The following is a 16,029-nucleotide window of genomic DNA, read 5'->3' as shown; positions in this document are numbered from 1 at the left end:
TCACTTGACTACTTCCCAGAATATATGTTTTGGAGAACACGAGTTAGACAAATGTATTGACATGCAATGAGTATACTGATACAATGCTACTGCCAGATTAAGCAATTCTGTAGTTTTTTCTTTCGGATAGCAGAATTTGGTTTTAGCAGAATTTGAAAACCTTCTCTGGGTTAATGCCATCTCTGTTTTACCAGATGTTCTTGATATATCTGCAGATGGCACTAAAACATGATGTCCCTCAAGGTAAGATGTGAGGGGTGTAAAAATACCTTGAAAACTCAAGATACAGTCATAAAATATCACAAATCTCACTTTTTTTTTCCTTTTAAAGTGTGGAGTTACAAAATGTCTCCCATCTACTGCACTGAGAAAAGCTTGATTTAACTGTTAGTGTGTCCATAAGTAAATCATGAGTAGAGTTGTGATGAGAAATATTCCACAAAATCCTTTCTTGCATCCTTTTCAGGTCTTGGAACTGTACTGCTAAACTTTAGTGGATCATTTTTCTTGAGAAATTGAGAGAAATGAGGATTTAGCTGATAAGAAATTAAATCTGTTCTGATTGGGAAAGCTGAAAAAGTTTTATCTTGAGTGATAAGGGTTTTTTTTGTGGAGGAAATGTTCCCATCAGATATGCAAGACCAAAATTCTATTAAGTTCTTTGAAAAGCAATCAGAAGTTGGTAGCTTCAATGAATAATTTTGTTCTTTGTGAGAACATTGAAAGTAATATTGTTGTTTAATGACATTGCACTGATTTTAAGTGGTGCAGAACGTGATTTTCCTGGTGCTGTATGTTGCCAAACTGGTTTTAATTGAAAAATGATTGACCTTCAAAATGCTCTGCAGAGGAAATATTTTGATCTAATACTATAATAGAAACTTGCAGATTGATCAGCTTGCTCAGAATTCACACCTTCTGGGCATTTATGCATGCTGAGATCCTGTCAGCTGATCAGACACTAATTTCTCTTTGAAGTACCATGCTGTCTGGAACTTTCTGATTACAGATGAGCTTACTCCTTCCATTTTCTATTAGAAGGCTTGTCAGAAGAAGGTCCCTTTTCATGGTGTGTTCTGTAACACAATAGTTAATGTTGAAGTTCTCAGCTTGACCACTACAAGTTGACAGCTTGTCACCAGTTGGGTTTTTTGCTTCGAAGAGGATGGAGGAAAGGCATTGTGTTTAACTTGAATCCCTGTTGTCTGGTAGCCACTCAATGAGATCGACAGTCAAAATGTGTTTGCCCTAAATGGTTTATTCCATTAATTGCAGTCAGCCACTTATTAAAAATTCTGGATGAGTATGATGCTTTTGTAGAAGCAGGTAGTTCTCTTGGTCTGGATGGAGTTACTAACATCAGTGAAGCTGACTTGGGTGTGCGAGATTGGCAGGTTAGTGCTATTTTCAGTGTTGCAGTCCTGTTAGAATACTGTTGAATCCCAGTTGCCTTTAGTCTCTTGAAATAACTACTGGTGAACGAGAATATAGGAGAAGAGGGAGTTTGGAGGTGACGATTTTATTTAACACATTGGGGTTGAAGGTTTTGAAATCTAGACACATATCTCTAAGTCTAAGGGTATTCTGCCTCCACTGTTTTCCGTTTGAGTCTAGGTTTGCTCCAGAGATTATTATCCTGCATAATTTCCTGGGATTTATCCATTTCGTTCAGTGCTGGATGTTCGGATTTCGCGTTTGAATTTTGAAGTACTGAGCCAGCAATGCATTTAGGGATTTAACTGTAATTATTATTTTTTGTATCAGTGAGTCTGATACGCTTAAGGAATTGGTGTATAATAACTAAAAAAAGATTGTCTAATGATGTATTTAAAATTGATTGGGTGGCTTACATTGCAGTTTTTGTAGTCTTACTATAAATTTTGACTTGCGTTTGTTTCTTCTATGGTGTATGGTTTTCAGCCAATTTGTTATGAGGAATTAAGGCTTTCTTCTATAACAGAATGGGACCAATTAGCATTTTCTGCTTGGTTTTGTTTTTTTTCTTATTGCCCATTGTTTGCTGATTTATTGTAATGGGTACAAAGAGAAAATGAATTCATATTTCACCTGTACAGTCTTGTTTGAAACCTAAAAAGTTATAAAAATCTCATACAGTGTGTTGTCTATGAATGGCAAGGGCAACAGGCCAAAAAAGCAGTATTTTTGTATGGTTTTAGAAGAAGACTGAAAGAAACGTTATGGTGTTCATTCTGTGGTCTGTGTCAGGGTTTCTTTATTAATTAATATGGTCTCCTAAGTCTGAACAGATGCCTGGATTTTGTAAAGATCACTTTGAATAGGAGACAGCATAGCATTTGACTTCTGAGGCTCTGCTAATCATCAGCCTTTGGGGTTGTCGTGTAAGTGCCAGTCACTGCTCAAATGGAGATAAAATTCCCGTCCTGACCTGGTACCTGCCATGACCCTATATGGAGAATACTCTGACATTAAAGTAGGATGTTTGGCATTTGACACTTCTGACTTGTAGCAGTGAAAGCCTGAGTGCGGAGGCGAGTTCCCACGAGACAGCTGCCCTTGCTCACGCGGAGGCTGGGTCATTGCACAGCTCCAGACTCTGTCACTACTACGTGCTTTCCAGTGACAGGGGCCAGAGAGTCCGTGGGTGTGTTAGACTGTGTGAGAAAAGTAATAGATCCAAACTCTTTTTCCATTCATTTTTGAAGTTTGAAAATTGTAGGTTTTAAAACTCGGAGTGATTGAAAGAGACCGGAACAAAAAGTTGCACCTTTTCTGTTCTTTTGTGTTTTGCTTTAGAGATGTGTACCAAGAGGTGAGTATCTACAGCTTGCACTATAATATGCGCAAATTCAGTTGTAGTAACACACAGAGCCTCAGGTTAATATTTTATCCACTTAGGAAACATTTCCTGTGTGTTCTGGGGAATGTAGCTTTTCCATTCAATCTCTGAAACTTTGCTAGTCTTCACACTTTTCCTTGGAGATGAAAGGTGTGCATCTGGCTCCCTCCAAGTGTTGTTACTGATAGTTCCCAATTGTGACCAGGCTGGGCCTATGCAGAAATTATCTCTGAAGTGAATGTCCTGGTTTAGTCCTAACCTAATGAGCCGTAACTGTCAGGACACTGATGCAGGTCTGCTGGGAAGTTGTATCACTTATCTAAGACTGGGTACTTCCACAGGTGTAAGGCTGTTCTTCTGTTATATTGTTTTGATGTTTGATTTCTGTCTACTTTGGCTCATAATTGAGGTAAAAATGGAAAGACAGAGGAGTTTTGGTTCTCAGCTCCTTCAAGGAATCATATGCTTGTGGCATCAGGTGATTTGAACACAGATACTGCCTGTGACAGGAAAATGTGAAAGTAAATAATAGAGAGGAGTCTTGAATGAAATATTGTCTTGTGCAGAGGGTAAGGATAAGATCAATGATTCTCTGTAAATTCATCCCTGTTTTTAAGGCTTGCTCAATATACTTGCCTGCTACACTGGATGAATTTTTACTTTTTGAGACATAGCTAGACTTAAAGTGTGACAAAATTTGTATATAGCAGAAAAATCCTATTAATCTCCAATAGCACATCACACTTATGTACTCTGTTGTAGGACTTGAATTCAACAATATCCATGTCTTGGTAGAAGTGCTTTCATGCTTTTGGAAATGTTTCTGTTGCAGAGACCATAGAATTTTCTCTAAGCTGTGTGCTAGTCTGGTATCTCATCAAGTGGTTTCGCCTTTTTGTTTAGTTTTATGGTTTAACCTCCTAGTAATTCTCTATGAATCTAGTGATTCTATTTAATCTAGAGATTTTAAATAGTTATTATTCTCTTGCTATTTAATAACCACTGTTTCTCCTGCAGGCACCCTGTGGAACCTGTCCTCCTATGAGCCTCTGAAGATGGTCATCATCAACCATGGTCTGCAGACACTTACCAACGAGGTGATTATACCCCATTCAGGTTGGGAGAGTGAGCCAAATGAGGACTCTAAGCCTCGCGATGCTGAGTGGACAACTGTCTTCAAGAACACTTCTGGTTGCTTACGGTAAGGCAGAACTGTGGAGTATTAATCTGTACGTCATTTCCTGTGTTCAGGATTTTGTTAAAATTATTTTGATTTGAAATAAAGTATCATCTGTCTTTAATTTTTGCAGAGATATCCCCATTTCACTGGCCACAATAGCAATGCTTGGAGGTATTTGCCTACTACGGACTCTCTTGTTGCAGGGCTTGTCAATGTAGGTCTGTCCTGTGGGGTCAGTGTGAAGAGCAGGTCATTTATGCAGGTTAGGGGGAGTGGATCTATATAAGGAGGTGTATAATACAATGGAGAGTGACCCAGGTAAGGTTAACTGCCAAGCTAAGTATAAAAAAGGCATTTTGCAATGTAAACTGTGCAATATGTACTGAGAATCACACTTTCATTTGCTGATTGTACTGTGATCAGTGGGCTGTTTCTACAAATTTTGAGTACCTTCTCTGCTTCCCTTGATGGTGCTGGTTTTATTTATTTGAAAAGTGTGTTTTCACACAACTCCCTTCTTGGTTTTAGGCTTTCTTCCATCAAAGGGCATTTTTTTGCAGGTGCTGGGGAACTGGTTTCGTGGAATTACACTGAGCATGAAACGTGGATCCAGTTTTAGCCACAAACACTTTTGTGAACTCCGTTCTTATTTTAAGCTAAAGTGACTAAGGACCTATGGGAAATCAGTTAAGAACCTGAACTACTGACCACTTAGGAACCTATTTCTAATATTTCTTGCAAATTTCTGGTTAGAAATTGTATTTACATTTCTCAGAGCACCTTGAGAGTAGGACAGTACATACCACAAGCTGGGGTCAGGAGGAGTCCTAATGCAGTCTGAAAAACCATGTTCACTAAACAGTCTTTCATTTTGCTTTTCTTTGAGATAAAATAGCGGAGATGCCCCGTTAGATTCTTCAGTTTTATGATGAAGTCAGTTTGAACAAAACCAATAAAGATTTGGCATTGTCCCTTCTGTTGCTCTGAAGTATACTTCTGTCAGATTTCTACTGATTAATGCGTCTTCAGAAGTTGGTTCATTTCTGTTTCTTGGGCTTGTGGTCTCTAAATGGCAATAACTATTCCCCTGAGTAACTTCACAAATGAAGAAAGTAATGAGAAGTGTTCTAAAAGGGCCCATTACTGAAATTATTTGCAGTCCCACTGGAAACTAAGGTCTTTTAAGTAGGCTCCAGACATCATAGGTTTTTACTTACTAGTGTCTCATTTTCTAATGGTGTTCTGTAAGAGGAAATTAGTCATGGTGGGGGATAACAGGATTATCTGAATGAACATGAGATTCTCCAGTAAATGTAGACAATAAATTGGTCATTAGTAGACTAACCTAATCCACATCATAAATTTTTTTTAGCATGTGCAGTGCCCTGATCCACTTGAAATTCTACATTCCAGGATAGCTTTGGGGGTTTTGTTGTTTGTGTTTTTGTGGTTTTTTTTAATTTTAAAGTAAGGTACTGGTTTTACAGGACATGCAAAAGCTTGTGCCACTTTGGACGTTTCATATTCCTAAAGGCTACTGAAGAGGGACACGGAGCATAGCAATACTGAGATATGTTAGTTAGAGAATTTCAACTTTTGGTAATTAAAAGTGGTCCTGATGCACTTCAGATGCATCAGGACAGCAGCCAGTGAAAGTGACTGCTTCTGTTGTTGAAGGGGGAAAATGTATCTCAGTCCTTTCATCTCTAGTCTCTGCTGTCATAGTCATGTGAGACTATGTGCTTCCTTGTGGAAAATTTGAAGCTTCAGTCAGATGTGGGACAAGGTGATTTCATGCTTGAAAGTAGTTGCTTAAGGTGAATGGAGGTGTGATGGCAGGTTAGCAGGGAAAGGTAATCTGAAAAAGGTAGTTTGTCTATGTCTCTTTGCTGTTCTGTACAGAGAGCAACTGCTTGCACAGGAAGGGGGAGAACTGTCTTGCTGTCTCCTTACCTCTTGCAGTGAGATAAAGTGAGTCCAGGACAACAAAGATGCAGGAGGAGGTGAGATACGAGCTGTCTTTGTTGATCATACTTCTTGTTACAATGTCAATGATGTTATGTACCTTTTGTAGAGCACTTCCAGATCTAGGGATAAAAATGGACATATCAAAAGTAGTTATCATTACTACTGTTGGAAATCATTTTGCATTGTTTGCTGAAATCGTCTGCAGCTCATCCTTAAAAGCACCAGCAAGATGAGATAGTTAACACCAGCAGAGAATAAATTGTTGCAGCCATCTGTCTGACAGACGTCAGTGTTTAAAAACCCCTTTGCCTGCTCTTCTCTTATTGACACAGTAGCTGCTCCTAGAAATTCAATTTTCCATGAATGGAGCTTATTGCAGACTACAAACTGTTTGCCAATGTGATATTTAATTGGGAGGTTAGTCCTCCTGATGGTGTGCCAGCCTCCTTTGTGCCCTTTGGAAGTGAGCCTCAGGTGTGTGCTGCGTTGTCTTCCAAAACAGCTGAGGGAATCTTTGAACTTCTGAGGTTTCAGATGTCCTTGCAGTTTAGATACCCAAGCAGAAGATAGGCATTAGGCATGCAGAATGGCATTCATTTCAGTATCATTTTGTCAGTTAATGAAGTTTATCAGCAGATGTGGTTGAGTTTATTTCAAACTCAGTGATTCACAGCATGAACTGTCTGTTAATTATTTGCACTTTTTTTTTTAAACACTGCTTTCTGATCTTTGCTTTGTTCTTAATCTAGGTCTCTCTTTCAATAATGTGGGCCTTGGAAACACTTATTACTTGTTTTCAATTATTTTGAAATAAAAAAAAAAAACAACCAAAACTTATTTGCCTTTACCTCTTCTGAAAATCCTGATCCATTCCATTTTCCTTTCCAGTCCTATCCTGTCTACAATACTTTTTTTTTTTTACTGTGTAGTTTATCTCTCTCCCTCCTCACCTGGGGAGTTCAGGTGCTGGTGTATGTTGAGGTCTGAGTAGGGCAGGGTGAACTGTATCTAAGTAGTCAGCTCGGACTGCTAGTGCCAAAGGGTGTATTAATGTCTGGTATTAGCAGCACAGCTAGTGTAGTGCTGCAGGTGTATGTAGGATGGAAGGATGCTTTAGCAGAGGAGTTGGAGCCAATATCTTAGCAGACATTTGTACCTGCGCCAGAGTTGCCTTACTTGGGAATTAACTTTGCAAGACAAGAACCATGATCCGTGCACTCCTCTGTCTCTTACCCAAAGCTACGATAGCTTCCTGGCTTAGTATAGCCCTGATTTCTGCCCGCTTTCTAAAGTAACAAAAATCCCTATGTGTTGCTTGATGTTGATTTTAGTCTGTATGGCCAGGGGACTTGTGCTGAGGAATGGATCTGTCTGAGCTGCTGTTTGAGAAAGCCCTGCGCATGATACTGATTAACATTGGACTTGGTCATTTACAAGCTGGAAATCAGAGAAATTGTGCAAAGGTTGTTACATCCTCAAGAATGCCATTCAGATATTATTTTGCCATAAGATAAATAACTCTGGGATTACCTGTGATACTCAGCGATGTCCATACCAAACTACCATAGCTAACTGACAATGTATTTGTAGCCAGTAAGAATCAAGGGGGGGAAAGGCAACTGGTTAACGTTTATATTGACTTTGGAGACTAGTGTTTATTTTAAGGGCTCCTTCTAAAGTCAAGCCTTCTCCCGTGACTATAGCAATTGTAGGGATCTTTTGAATCCTGATACTATCTGGAACACGAGTGGGTTCTGTGTGCCATCCTACCCTGTACCTGACTTGCTAAAAACTCTTTTCAAACAAATGTTTTGGGAATCCTGTATTCCCCTTTGCAAAATAAAGACTTGGCAGCACAGACAATTCGCAAACTATGATCTGGTAATGAAATTAATTGCATGCTTTTTCTGTAATCTTTACCAAGACAGACTGAACTTTTCAGAAACTAGTGCAGGGGATTATAATTTTGTCTACATTCTTGTCCTGAGATCAGGAAAAAGATGTTTCCTCCTCTGTTGTTGTGTTTTGTTTGTAGGGGCGGACCCAATATGATGAATGGATCTACAATGTGTGTAATAATTTTACTGCTTAAAATGGTCATAAACCTTGTGATAGATGCTACCTTGGGTGTAATTTTATAAAATAAAGGTATTGTTATATTCTGTTGAACTTGTTGAGAGAAATAGGTATGGTGAAAATCTGGAAAGGAACAATAAAAAAACAAAGCAAAGATTGATTTATTGAAATTAAGTGGATTTTTGGTTATAGAAAAGTAGGACAGGGGAAGAAGTAAGGAAGGCGTTTGCTAGGAGGATCATTAAATATGCATAGATGTTCCTTTATTCCATTTGGAGTACAAGTTTCACGTCTTCATATTGTGTGGACAATGTGAAGAATGGAATGTGGAGAATGTCTATTTTAGTTACTGTCTGTCTTTGTCTTTAAACCCCTAAATCCCTACTGGGATTTGCAATCCAGAAGCGTTTTTAAATTACACTCTCCTCCAGTTTAAATAATGTAATGTTTTGGTGCATCTTAACAAGGCCATTTTGAGATCCTTGCTACAGCTCTGACCAAGACATTAAGGTGCATTAGGAGAAGAGTACAAGTTGAATTGCGTGTGGGATTGATGGAGCTAAGGCTAGCTCACACGTACCTGGGCAGTGCCAGAGACCTTCGCTGTGTCTCCAGGCTTCTCCTGAGGTGCTGCTCTGCTTTAGAGGGGAAGTGTCGCATCTATGGGTCAGAGAGCACTGCTGCAGGCTCGTTACCTTTTTTGGTTTCTGTGTAGATATCCACCATGGTTCCTAGGTCTCTGGAAGGGGCAAGGATTTTAATGGTTTAAAAATGAAATTCATTCTGGGCTTAATTGCTGTTTCCTGCCTAATTACTTTTAATTCTCCCTTGGATTTTTTCACTTCTAAGAGGACAGAGTAGAACTTGGTTCCTAAACTGCCAACTTTCTAGCCTGATTCCTGCACTAAACTGACCTGCTGTCAACAAATGTTAAATGAATTAATTTGCATAGCAAACAGATGCAAAGTGTTCCTTTTTCCAGGGTGCCATCTGTAGTTGCAACATATCTTGTCAATTCTCCAAGTACATGGAAATTCGCATTCACAAATAGCCTCAGGGTTCAGAGACCTGGCCGTGGGTGTATGAACGCAAACAAACTGCACCCACTTGACTTCCACTGAAAACATGCATTCTTCAGATGGAAATCTCACATAACAGCTTGTCCAACATCAGCTCCTGAGAAGAGAGGGGACAACCTGGCCACTTGAGCTGTAACTCTTGAGGAGTATGGATTTAACTGCTGTTCTGCTGCTAGACTGACCTAATTACAGGCAAGATTAATGGTATAAACCTTTTTGTGGTCTAATTTTTAATAGCCTTGTCTCCTTCTGGTTTTGGTGAGATTCAGGCTTCTAAGTGCCTGAGTGGATCTGGATGTCAGTCGCTGATCTTCACTTTCCTGCATTTAACGTGGGATTGGCACTCTGTCCTTACCTTCCCCTGAAGTTGGTAAATAACAGTAGCTCGAGGATTGTGAAGTAGTTGGTCCTAGAGACAACAACTGGGAATAAGCACTTCCTGAAGGTATAAATTAAGAGTTTGGTCCCATGGAATCAAAACCTAAGAGTTATGGTAAGTGTGAGATATGATGTTTGAAGACATGAGATGAGGACTTGGTAGATTCAGAGATAGAAAAATACTCCACCAGCATGAGAAATGATTTATAAGTATCTGCAGGCTCCTGTTACTTTTATGTACTTCAGAGGAAAGAGGACGGCAGGAGCTTGATGGTAAATCATTCATACTTAGGATGTGCTAAATAGAGTTTTTGTATGAGAATGTGTTAAGCCTTTTTCTGAGGAGGACAGAGAGCATTAAGGTACATGCATGTGCATCTTGTCCTGCAGATGTAACTTACAGTGCTTCAGTCATACGTAACACAGCTTAATGGTAGTGAACTCGTTCCTGGAGTCCTAATGTCTTCATATACTTGTGAATATATGTATGCATGCAGACACCTACAGCAAGCACTGTTTGTAGCAGGAGTCTGTGTGTCTGTGAAGCACATGGGGGTGAAGAAGGTTTGTCAAACAGAATCTGTGGTCTTGTTTTTTCTCTCTGCACCTTGGAAATGACTGTATGAGTGTCTTGGTTACACTGGTGTGTCCATTTTTTCTTCCCATCTCTGCATGCTGAATTTGAGGAAAGAAAGGAAGAAAGGCTGTCAAAGCCAGGTGCTTATGCCCTCCTTTCTTGTTAATGATTAATGTATGGCCTTTTTTTGAAGAAAAGTGCTTGGGAATTAGAGCTTTCACAGTGAATTACCTTCAAGCTCTATCCATCTTTAAATCCTGCAAGCATGATAATAGTATGTGGTGACAGTCACATAGTATTTGTCCTACTTGCACTCTCATATACTTGAGGCAGCCTTCATCTCCAACTGACTGAAGAAAGAAGGCACTGAAGTGCAAATCTTTGACCTGGAAGCGCTGTCTAGTGGAGAGCAGGGCACAGGAGGTGAAGCTCAGGTGATGCTGCTGCTGTGCTGCCAGCCGAGCTGCTCTTGGTGTCAGGGGAACTTTGCTTACTGAAACATGGTAGGACAGAGAGGATATGTAAATGTGAGTTTTCGGGTGCTGGCTTTAATTTTCTCTTTTTTTATCAGCAGCAAATTAGTAATTGAGCTTCACGAGTCTAGCGTTAGGACAGAGCCTTCCTTGTGGCAGCTACATTTCTCCCCCACTCCAAAAAGGATTCTTTGACAAAGTCATTTGGTTGACATTTCCTCTTAATCGGTGTGCTCCCCTCTCATAGCTCAGGTAGTCCTTTTGTATGCTTTTGTAGGGAAGTTGTTTAACCAAGGAGGCCTGGACAGGACTTCTTACAAAGCTTAGCACTTCCCTGTCCCACCCAGGGGAGATGAGGGCAGATGCCACCATGTCTCTGCCCACCCACCCACTGTGCTTGGAGGCTGGTGCACTCGTATTGTTTTCATACTGGGTTCAGCCTTTGGGAGATTGCTGCTCCAGATGCTGGAGCTAATGATACTGTCAGTGTTTTGTTGTGCAACAGGTACTTTTGAACTGGACTTGCAGTGAAGCAGTAGTTTTAGAGATAAAAACTGAACAGAAATTTGGCTGTGAATCTTCACTTTCAAGGCAGCAAGCAGCACGGAGAAGGGAGAAGCTTATCTGCCCAACCCAGACTGGAAAAAACCCAACTCAAATTAAAAACCCACACAATAGAGAGGAGTGAGCAAAGGCAGTTCCTTAATTAGCTTACTGATACTGTGCAGGATCACAGCATATGGCTGTCCTGGGGCTTATGTGATGAGCAGAGCATTTAATTCGTGCTAGTAAGGAGCTGTTAGGGTTCCTCCTGACAGTTCCTGATGTTTAGCTTGTAATATAAATAAATTATGCATAGATTTTAGCAGCAGAGACATAACCTAGTTACATGCAACCTTAATGCTTTACAATCAAATCTGAAGTATAAATTTAAGGTTGTGAGCTTGCTTATTGCCTTCTGTCATTCCTTAGGAATGAATCTAGGTCCCTTCTCCCTTGGCTGTCAGCGAAAGGAATCTACAAAAATGTCTGTCACTGTGGTGGGATGAAGAGCAAGACTGAAACAAAGCTCGCTGCAGTCACTGTAATGGACATAGTTTGCTTTGGAAGGCATGTAAGCCATGATCCTTTATTAGATACATACCACCTCATTTTTGTATTTTTGAGATTCTGTTCACATTGCAGCAAACGTGTGATAAAGCAAGCAGAGCCCCATAGCCTTTCCTCCAAGCAGAGGCTGGAGTAATTTGGAAGCTAAGTGGCTGCTGGGCATCGTGGAATTCTTGTGTAGTACATTTCATTTTGCATTACAGGAGAGCAAGCTAAGGCCCTCTAAGTAGGTCACGCAGGAGGTAACCAGTCAGCATTTTACTGAAAAGGCATTACACTATGTTTTGGATATAGAAAGCCACAAATAACAAAGGGTGGACTTGACATCTATACCTTGTTAAACTGTACTGCTGGCTGTTGAGCCCCTGCGTATTGCAGGGACCTCTTATAGACAGTGCTGACATGACTGTGAGACGTGTGACAATGTACTTCGTAGATCTCTTGCTCTGTGCCAGTGTTTTTGGAGCACAGACTAAGCTTGGGAAGTCCTTTTTCAGGGGTGGCTTTTGGTATGTCCTCTTCTGAGCATTTGACCAACTAAACAAAACCAATCCCAAAGTGCTGGAAGGGTTTTACATGCAAAGGCAACTGGGGCTGCTCCACTGCTTCTCTCTTGGATCTAGCTGGCAAGTGGATGCTTAAGTGGAGCAGAAATCTCCAGTGGGATCTCCTGTCCAGGTCTGATACACCTCTTCTCAGTTGAACAGCTGCTCCCTACCTAATATCACCATCAGTAGGACCTCCCCTATCTTTCTGTTTCTTTTGGACTTTGACTTCTTCCTATTTTCTTTACCATATTCTCTGCTTGATTTCCGATTCAGCTGTCTGCTGCCAGACTCCATTGCGTTGTGCAGGGCTCTTTGACCAGTGCTGCCTGGATCAGGCTATCTTTGTGTCACAGGCAGCTTCTTTCTTTTTCTCTTTTATTTTCAGAACAATGAACTGAATACCAATTAAACTTTCTGGTATTTCATGTGAACTGAAGTATGGAATTCATTCTATTTCTGCATGAATGATGGAATGATTTTTAAATGCTGTATATTTCTCCGTTGGGACATTTGGTACCTAGAAATACGCTCAGAAATAGAGTACATTTACTGCAACTATTATTTTATCAATCTCCTTTGGCTGACATCCAAATAAAAATTTCTTAATAGCGAAGCAAAGTGTGGGTGTGGAAGGGTGTTTTTATAGCAAGGGTTCTGACTGTCAGACTAGGTGGATAGAACAACTAATATATTTAAGTTCGCCTTGTGAGTACCTTGTAGGTTTTTATCAACTGAAATGTATAAAACTCAGTGTCTGGGCAGCGAAGCCTCAGTGATGGCGTTAGTCAAGGTCTGGCGAGGTGCATGTACTGCCTGTCAGCTCCACCACAGCACTGCCGTTGCTTGTGAAGTGCCGCTCACTCAACCCACCAGGAAGCCCTGGTCGTTTGTAGCTCTCTGGCTTGCAATGATCACAGGTATCCTTATCTTATTCAATGGTGCTGAGACAGACTGTATAGGAGCCAATGTTACTTTTTATCCTGGCAATACAAAAATAGCTATTAGAAGGTTGTTTACAGTAGTAAAAAGTAGGATTTATTTGGGCAGTGTGAGACGCTGCAGTGTGGACACAGAGGCTGTTGACAAGAGCTCATTGCTGTCTCTGCTTCAGCTCTCGTCCATGCTTCTTCCAGAAAAAAAGTGGAAATGTTACTAGGAGATCTTAAAAATTTCCAGTTCAGCTTTCGCTTTATATAAAAAAACAGTCTCCAACCTGTTGTCTTCATCCCCAGCTGGGTCTCTAAACAAAGTGCTTTTTACACCTGCTGAAGCGGATGGTAAGTGTTCAGTAACACTCTAGCCTCTGGCTTTCAGCTTCATCTGCAGCACGGTGGGATAACAGCTGATGGCCCTTTCCAGCCAGGCAGCAGACACAGCAACAGTCTTGGAAATACTAGTTGTAGTGTTCAGAGAAAAATATGTGTCTCTCTGATGCTTGTATTTTCAAGTTTCTCTTCATCATTAAAAAAACAAACACAAAAGCTCTCCGCATCTCTATCTTTCGGATTGTTAGGGAGAGCACAGTGGGGGCATTGCTACATGATTTGCATGGAAATACTGCAAATTAGGTGCCATGCATTTAATTACTTTTAAATCTTTTCTCTTGAGGATAATTTTGGTGTGTGGCACAGATAGTAACAGCTCACCTATCCTAGACGTGATGAATACCAGCTCTGTGCTGCGGATGTAAATGTTACGTTCAGACTTGAATATTATTAAGACGACTATTTGGTGATAATGATAACCTTATCTAAAGCACAAACAGATTTCTCAGCACATTCCCTGCCATTTTTTGAAGTCTTTAATACCAACAGGCTGGATTCCTAGCCTGATGTTTTTCTATGCTTGTAGGTATTTACTTTTATTTAACATTTACTTAGTGCTCCTCTGTTTTGTTTTCCCAGGGAGAGCATATATTTGAACATCCTCACAAATCCTCTTTCACTAGTCCTGTTTACAGTCTGGACTCCAAGAATTTGAGGAAGAATCCAGGTTGTTTTTTCCAGCTAAAGACGGGGGATTTAAAGTCTCTGGAATGAGATTTGTGCTTTACTGTTTTACATAAAATCAGTCATACAGTTGGTTCCCTTCTGATGTACTTTGAGTAACATGGACAGTAATTCCATGTCTTGCTCCTAAAATTGCTCTTTTGAGTGTGTTATATAAACACAGTAAGCACACTGTGAAGCTTTGTATTACTCTTTGCAGTGTGATGTGAGAAAGATACTATTGTTTTTAAAATACATTTTTCATTTAGTGGACTCTTGGGAAAATAATGAAAAGCAGGGAAAGTACCAGCAGCCTCTCTGGGGATGAAGAGACGAGGCAAGGGAAGCAGACTGTACAGAACACCAGGGATGGATGGCAGGTATCGTTTGTCACTGTTTTGTGTAAAAGTCGTTTGGGTAGTTCCTCCTCCCTGTTCCCACCCATTTGAACAGGCAGTCAACTTTATTTTCATTTATAACAGGATTTTGCCCATCATCAGTGCCTCAAAAGCCCTGCAGAGTTCCTGTTTCAAGTTGTTCAAACTTAAAAAGTATCTTTGACTTCATCTGTAGGGGTTCTTGATATTAAACTGCCCCAGCAAGCAAGTCACTGAGATGATGTGTTTAATTCCAAAATCCTTGGGCCGTTCCAGTTGTTGCATGGCAGCCTAGCTTCTAAGTAAGAGAGTGAAGAAGCACCTCAGGTCGGGTTTTGGCTTCCTTTTCTATTCGGTGTCTTGTATCAAACACTCCATCCACGGAAGAATTAATTTTCTTCTGATATAAAGCAACGCTAGTCAGATGTGTAGAAAAGTTCAGTGAAAGCTCTCTACTTTATCCAAGTCTGGTTGCCATATGTTGCATATCTGTCTGTTGCATGAGTTTCAGGGGATTTCTGCCCTGGTCGAGGCTTTGCATTCCTTCTGTGGAGTGTCACCCTGTGTAGATGACTACAAACCCTCTGTTAACGTCTGCTGGAATCTGTCGCCTGTTTGTTGATTTTCATCACTCTTGAAAGAAGGGCATTTAGAATCTTTGCCTTGAAAGTTTCCTTTGGAACATGATTTAGTTACGTCTTTCATTCCATAACATGTAATAAATCTGTAAGATGCATCAAGAACAATTTTAGAGCAGATGTGAAATTGGAAGAGATTTTTCCTGACACTGGTCAGTGGAGTGTGATACCAGGTTGCAGTTTCTGTCCTTTTTAATGCCCAATACTAGCACTAGCTGTCTTGTCCGTATGATCGCTTTTGTCTCCATGCTACAGTCCCCCCTGAAGACCCAAGATGTGAATTTGACTGATGATTACCGGGTGATGTTTTTCAAGGATGTAGATAGTATAGAGCCCTAACACCCCAAGGCAGAAATGCAACCTGGCATTTTCCTGAGTTGCATGAGCTTTTCAAGGTTGCTTTGGATCATGAAAACCAACCCTGGCAGCTCTTCTCGTGGGATTGCAAGATGACAGCTTACTCAAACCATACTGTCTTCTTTTTCACCATGCCCACCTTTGCTTAGTGCTTAGGGATGTTTGGCATATTTGTGCATGTACCTGAAATGCAAATATTCCCGTGGGAATTGGGAGAACTTCACTGCCTTTTGCGGTGTTGGAGCAGCAGCAGGAGTAGCACCTGTGAAGCAGGTGCTGATCTCCCTGGACTTAGTCTTTCTGAGATCTGTGTTGCCCAGACTTCTGTGGAGAAAAATGTGAGCTGAGCTCTGCAGTAGGTCTGGGTTATAGTTACAGACAAGGAAATGGGTTTTGTTGTTCCATGTTAGGTAATCCCATGGGCTGCAGGAATCTAATCACCCAAGGAGGGAGGACTAGCAG

The 16,029-nt window shown here is 40.6% G+C and overlaps 1 protein-coding gene across 7 annotated transcripts in view; it reads left to right on the top strand.

Annotated features, from left to right (window-relative positions):
- Positions 1-16,029, top strand: part of ARVCF (ARVCF delta catenin family member) — a 272,468-nt gene that overhangs the window by 200,141 nt on the left and 56,298 nt on the right. For all 7 annotated transcript variants that reach the window (XM_068412186.1, XM_068412188.1, XM_068412183.1 and 4 more), the window contains one exon: positions 3,836-4,019. In XM_068412186.1, the coding sequence (XP_068268287.1) occupies positions 3,836-4,019 (184 nt within the window). The remainder of the gene's footprint in view (positions 1-3,835; positions 4,020-16,029) is intronic.

Source organism: Nyctibius grandis, chromosome 14 (genome assembly GCF_013368605.1).
Source record: "Nyctibius grandis isolate bNycGra1 chromosome 14, bNycGra1.pri, whole genome shotgun sequence".
NCBI classification, from domain to species: Eukaryota; Metazoa; Chordata; class Aves; order Nyctibiiformes; family Nyctibiidae; genus Nyctibius; species Nyctibius grandis.
The sequence above is the reverse complement of the archived record's forward strand: the minus strand, read 5'-3'. Positions and strand labels throughout refer to the sequence as shown.